The 6,443-nt window shown below is 40.7% G+C and overlaps 1 protein-coding gene across 1 annotated transcript; it reads right to left on the bottom strand.

The window, feature by feature from the left end:
* Positions 1-946: 946 nt before the first annotated feature.
* tha1 (threonine aldolase 1) lies at positions 947-5,510 on the bottom strand. Its single transcript, XM_082544487.1, has 7 exons — positions 5,135-5,510; positions 3,832-3,915; positions 3,657-3,745; positions 3,386-3,571; positions 2,270-2,407; positions 1,975-2,167; positions 947-1,709 (listed from the first exon to the last, which is right to left on the bottom strand). Exons 1-7 carry the CDS (start codon positions 5,421-5,423, stop codon positions 1,402-1,404), a joined length of 1,287 nt encoding a protein of 428 aa, XP_082400613.1. The 5' UTR covers positions 5,424-5,510; the 3' UTR covers positions 947-1,401.
* Between the last annotated feature and the right edge of the window lie 933 nt (positions 5,511-6,443).

The following is a 6,443-nucleotide window of genomic DNA, read 5'->3' as shown; positions in this document are numbered from 1 at the left end:
TGCCACTCCAAGCAATGGTTGCCTAGCTAAACAGGCCACGTATGGCAGCACGGAGGTTCATCGGAAACTTTACGACCGCACTTACATGCCATTTAATAGCTATCGTGCAGGTGACAAGCCAAACATCCTTGCAAATATTTACTTGTTTAACAGGGCCCCAAAATGGCTTTAGCTACCTTAACAGTGGGTTGGGAGTACGTTCTTTACGTAGCTTGCCATCACCAGTGTGTGAATGGGTGGGTGATTGTGTATAGTGTAAAGCGCTTTGGGGTCCTTAGGACCAAGTAAAGCGCTATACAAATACAGACCATTTACCATTCTTTAGCTCTTATTAAAAATATTAGCAGTGCCTTATCCGTCCAGGGCTTCAGTGATAACTACAAATTTATTATGTGCTCGAAGAAAGTTATTAGTATTAGTAGTAGTAGTGAAACTACACCATCAATGGTATAACGTGAATAAGAACATAATGTTTCCCGTCATATAAATAGATATGTGTCTGACGTGTGGTATCACGGTAGCGTGGCCGAGTGGTCTAAGGCGCTGGATTTAGGCTCCAGTCATTTCGATGGCGTGGGTTCGAATCCCACCGCTGCCAGATCCTTTTCTTGCCTTCTTCACCACGACAAGTATTGACATATCGAATATCCTTTTTCTTTTTTGGTTATAAAAACCAGATACCCGAATTGATTTCCACTTTTTTGTTGTTGCTTATAGTCATAAAAACTCGAGGTCTGATATTGTAGTGCCATCTTGTGGCCAAAAACAAGCTTTGAGAATTTTGGAGGACACCTTAAAACAGACAGTCACCCACCACCAGGACATTTGAATGTTTTTTTTATTATTATTTCTTTAATTTCTGATGATTTGGGCCTTTTCTGCACCACTTTATGATGATGGAAACACCTGTGAGTAAATAAGAACATACAAATGAGGTGACAAATGCTTCTTAGAAGCTTCTTTCATGTTTTTATTATTGCTTTTATTTACATTTGAAAAAATAAAGAAAGTCAGCGGTAATAAGTTTCCAAATTTGTTGTCAGATTTCTAAAGTTTGCTGAAGTTTAAGCGAGTACAGAAATATGGGTCATTTTCCAACAGAGTCCTCAATATTATATTCATTAATATAATATAAAGAATGTATAGTAATGATTAATATAAATTCTTACAGAGAGCTGCACAGTTAAAATGGACGAAGGTCTTCATCATCTGTGCCCTTTGTTGTATTTGCACCCATCTCTTTAATAAAAGATAAATCATAAGGGCGCAAAATAAAATTCAAGACACTGTGCTTAATTACATTTAACAGATTCACATGCTTGTAGAAGTGTTTGTCCCATTTTTCACAGTCTACATTACTCTGTAATCATTCTAAGATTAGGTTTCATCCTGACTTGGGTTTCACTGGGCCCTGATATTTTCCATCACATGCTGAGAAACCACAAACTGCATTTTCTGGATGGCCAGCTGAGTGTCTTCAGGAGAAATCCCAAGATGCCACACGGCCCTGACAGAGTTCCCAAAATGAGGGTACATGAGAACCTGTATCCCCTGCCCGAGTGCAGCCTCCTCACTCTCGCTAACCTGAGCCATGTGGTCACAGAACTCGCGGGGACTCAAACTGAGATCCTGCAGGCGGAAACGCAGGATATTTGTCTCCACGGCAGCCAAGTCAACAGCGAACAAGTTAGGATTGCAGTCGAGAAGAGCTGAGCGTGGAGAAGAAACAAGCTAATTACACAAAGGAGTAAAGTGGGAGCCAGTAAAGTATTTAATTTTCATTGAAGGGTATTCATGTAAAATCAGTCAAATTCCAGTAATTTGAGCCTCTAGAACTCAGGAAACATTCACTATATAAAGGTAAGATTTTGCATGGCTTCATTAAACATACTAAAGTTATTGCATAAAAAAACAGCAGATCCTGAGGAAGTCACGTGGATTGAATTTTCATGGAATAACCAGGTAGTTACTCACCTTGAGCAAACATTTTTGCATTGCCGTGATCCTCCTCCAGTCTTCCAATCATATTCTGTAAGGAGAGTTTTCCAGCTGCTGCCAGTATGCCAGCCTGCCGCATTCCCCCACCGAGTGCTTTGCGACACCGTACCGCTCTGGATATGAAGTCCTTGGGTCCAGCCAGCACGGTACCAACTGGGGCGCCCAAACCCTGATACACACCCAGGATTTTGATTGTTACATTAATCCAGTTTCACCTTGGTTAAGAAGAATCTTGACTTTGTGTGTGTGTGTTTATATACTTCAAACCCACCTTGGAGAGGCACACACTAACAGTGTCTGTGTGCTGCAGTATGGCAGATGGAGGCACTCCCTGAGCTACAGCGGCGTTCATTACCCGGGCTCCGTCCATGTGAACGGACAGACCATATCGATCTGCTAAAGCACGCACCTTAAACATGGAAACAAACCATCCAAACATCACATCATTAAATTTTTAATAAGGCACGAATCACTATTGCTTTTGCATCAAAATGTGGCAATCAGCATGACTCTGTAAATAATACATTTCAATGGGAAATCTTCCTGCCGGAGACTACGAGTCTACAACAAAGTCTCCGGGGATACATCCCCATGGCAACCAAGAAAAGGTATCTTTAATAATAATTGAAGAAATTTAATTAACAATGTATTTCAAATGATAACCAAATGTATATGACCCAAACTGTGGTCTCTGCTGCGAGCAGTGAAATGATTCACGCCACCCTACGTCCGTACTACTTTGGCTAACACGCTGTACTGAACAGGGAGCACAAGGAGAGAACATATTTCTCCAATATTAGCTTTTCTGTTCTGTTAAATACAGAATTTCATTCAAAATCTTTACCTTTAAACACAAAGTTCTAAATAATAAGACCCCATCATAGCCTTAAGACCTCATAGTATCTTATCATCCCAGTGGAGCACTTTAGTTTCGACCTACAGGGTTTCTTGAAGTTCTTGGAGGCTGTAAAAGCCTCTCCTGAGGAACCAGCTCCTGCTTTGAGTTCAGGTGACAGACACCCTTTCTATTTTTAAGATTAAACTTAAAACTTTCCTTTTTGAAAAGGCTTATAGTTGGGTCTGGATCAGGTGACCCTGAAGCATCAGTTAAGGAGCTACTTTGCTGGAGATCTCAGGCAGCACTGTGTTAAAATCAGGCATGAGTCACCGAAAGCACTGCATGGGCTCAGGAAAATTTCTAGAAATCACTGCCTATGAACGTTGTGCCGTCCACAAATGCAGGTCAAAACTCTATCAAAGAAGAATCCATATGGACACATAATCCAGAAACACTGACATCTTCTCTGAGACAAAGATCGCTTAAATTGGACTGATGCAAAGTGGATCTGGAGTCAGACTAATCAAAGTGAAAGTCATGCACACACACCTCCTGCAGAAAAGCCAGAGGTAGCACACGTCCACCTTGAATGTTGTGCGTGTTTTCCACACATACGAGCCGTGATCGTGGGTAATGGGGGTCTGGGTAACCGTGGCGTATCTTTGACTCCAGCTGCTCCAGGTCAAACGTCCCATCGGGGAGCGTGGTCACCGTGGTGGAGTGCACGCCAGCCAGCTGTATCAACACAACAAATACACACACACTCTTGTCTAGTTACAAAAAAACCCCATCATAGATGAAGCTGCTGCGGCACACTCACCTGAGCGCTACCTCCTTGCTCGTAGATGTGTAAATGGGACAAGTCCCCCACGATTACCTCGTCGCCCCGCTCCCTGCAGTGCACCATCACTGTTGGATGAAATGGAGGCATGTTTGCGACCATCCAGGACTAGTTAAGACTAATTCACACACTGCCAGGTGAAAGCAAAACTGACCTGCAATGAGATTACTCATCGTTCCAGAGGGGACGAACAGGGCGGCCTCCATCCCGAACATATCTGCTGCGATTTTCTGTAACTCTGCAGACATCACGCTTTACGTTTGAGCAGCATTTCACATACAAAAATGCAAAGACTTTAGAAGACTGCAGTGCAGTAAACCATTTCTCTAGTCATGGTTCAAAGGACAGAGAGGATTTTGTCATATAGACTGCAAAGTCAGCATAAAGACCTTTGTTTTACTTGGAGAGAGTTTTGTCTGCATGATAGTTGATTTAAGTGACTTTGAACGTGGCACAGCTGTTGGTGGCAGACAGGCTGAAACTGCTGACCTGGTGGGATTTTCTCACACAATGATCTCTAGAGTTTACAGAGAGTTGTCTGAAAAAGAGAAAATGTCCAGTGAGCAGCGGTTCTCTGACTGAAAATGCCTTGTTGGTGTCAGAGGAGGTTTTATTGTTTGGAAATGTTTAGTTTTAGTTGAGTTCTTATCAGTTTCAGTGATACTTTTCTTCTTTTAAGTATTTCTGTATGGAAGGCTTAAGTTAAAGGCAGGTTTTAGGAAAATGATCCAAAGTTTCAGGCAGGCACCGAACTGAAAAAGACTAAAATGAAGGATATTTTGTCTATATTTATATTTTATTTTAGTTCATTTTCCAAGTTCACAAACCATTTCCGTTTTATTTTTCAAAAAAAACAAAACAAAATAAAAAAAAATTCTTTTAACTAAAGTTTTTTTTTTCACACCACAATCAATTTTTAAGTTGTTAAAAAATGTCGCAAAATAGCAAATACGACAGAAATTAAAAGTCATATATGGAAATTTTTAATGTAATTTATTTATTTATTTATTTATTTATTTGCAATTTTTACATGGTTCAATAAACTTTCCATTTTTTAAAAGGAATTTTCTGTCAATAATCTGATCATTTAAAAAAATAATTAATGTAAAAGTAAGCCACACAGTACTTTTCTCGGGAATAGCACACGTTTGGGATGTGACCACTTTATAGAAGAGAAGAAAATAACTTTTTTTCTTTGTCTGTTGGTGTCTTGGTTGATCCTCCAACTGTGTGGTTAATTTGGATTACTGGGTAATCCTGTATTGGATAATCCAAGTGACCAGTGCTTGAATATGGAAACTATGGTCTGCTATATATTATTAAGAAGTAACTAAGAGGTACTAAACCAGCCTGGTGCAAATATAAAAATACACACAGACCAGACAAGGGGTCAGTTATAATTTAAAGAGAACAGAAAACCATTTAAAGCAGAATTTAACTCTTTCTTCGACTCTAACCGTTAACTGTCGGGTCTTCTCCCATCACGTCGTCTCCTACCTCGGCCTCCGCCATTGCCTGGCGCATGGCCGGACCCGGCTTGGTCACCGTGTCGCTACGGAGGTCCACCACCCGAACGTGGGCCGCCCTTCCGGGCCCAGCGTAGCTGGGCTTTCCAGAGTTGTAGTATCCCCTCGTGGAGCTGCATCCCAGCACGGAGCGGAGGGCGTTTTGGGCAGCGAGCGGTGCCACAACACCTTGATGGATGAATTTAAATAAAAGCCTGCAGGAAGATGTTTTTAACGCCATAATGGTCCCTTCTCAGTCATTTTCACTGTTATTACCGAACTTTGTATCGGTGGAGCTGTAATCGATAATCATTGACTGCAAGGGAAGTTAATGGATGACCTATAGGCGCATCCAAGTGCGCAAAGCGGCCTGGACCTCAAGATGGCGCTAAAATTCCAGCAAAGATTATTATTATTATTATTATTATTATTATTATTATTATTATTATTATTATTATTATTATTACACACGTGTACACTCGTTAGGTTAGTCCTGGTGAGGATGAGGGGCGCGTGAAAAACATATAAACTGCATTTTATCTGAAGCAGCTCTGCTGACACTTTGTGCTTGTTAAGCACAAAAGAAAACTGAAGTTTGTTTGATGGTCTTTTCATACTCAGCCCTTTTCTTTTCAATGCACTTTTCAAACCGTGAGCGGTCATTTTAACCACTGTTCTGTCAGGTTCTCAACATTATTTCTGCAGGGATGCGTCTGCACATTGCGCTGTCTCACTTCATGTGAAAAACAAGGGTCACATATGCACATCTACTTTATGTAACTGCATTTTTTGTCTTTTTTTCAGTTTTTGAATTATTTTTGATAATGTGTGCAGAGAAAATATATTGACAGGTGCCATGTTAAACTGCACTTGACCTGTGATGATTTCCTTCCTTGCTTAAAACATGTATGACGTTGTCTGAAGAGGATGAGAGACAAAACGTCTTCATGAAGCTTAAAGAAGTCCAGTTATTTTCTTTCCAAGCTCATAGGACTATCATGATCTGGAAAACCTACATTCATGGGTCTGACTTGACTTCATTTCCTTGATTTCTGATGCATTACTTTTTTTCACAGTGGTTTAAGATGCAAATGTCGTTTTTGAGTAAAGGAAAACAAAAAAAATCCAACACCAGGTGGCAATTCAACCACACTTGCCTGCTTGTTTTCATAAGTAACATTACTGCTTCTTTCATGTTCTCACTGAGGGGGGAAATGCACGTGTTTCAAATAGTCGGGGTGGTGTGTTTCCTTTATGCTCA

This window comes from Aulonocara stuartgranti (genome assembly GCF_965226115.1).
Source record: "Aulonocara stuartgranti genome assembly, chromosome: 8".
Lineage (NCBI taxonomy): Eukaryota > Metazoa > Chordata > Actinopteri > Cichliformes > Cichlidae > Aulonocara > Aulonocara stuartgranti.
This window is presented reverse-complemented; position numbering and strand designations above follow the sequence as displayed.

Bases quoted from the DNA above. Each gene is read 5' to 3' on its own strand.
- tha1 (XM_082544487.1), bottom strand. From the start codon at position 5,423: ATGGCGTTAAAAACATCTTCCTGCAGGCTTTTATTTAAATTCATCCAT. The intron at 2,408-3,385 runs GTGTGTGTGCAT...TCCATGTTTAAG, and splicing joins CTCTGGCTTTTCTGCAGGAG to GTGCGTGCTTTAGCAGATCG. The intron at 1,710-1,974 runs GTGAGTAACTAC...CTCCACGCTCAG, and splicing joins TGCAAAAATGTTTGCTCAAG to CTCTTCTCGACTGCAATCCT.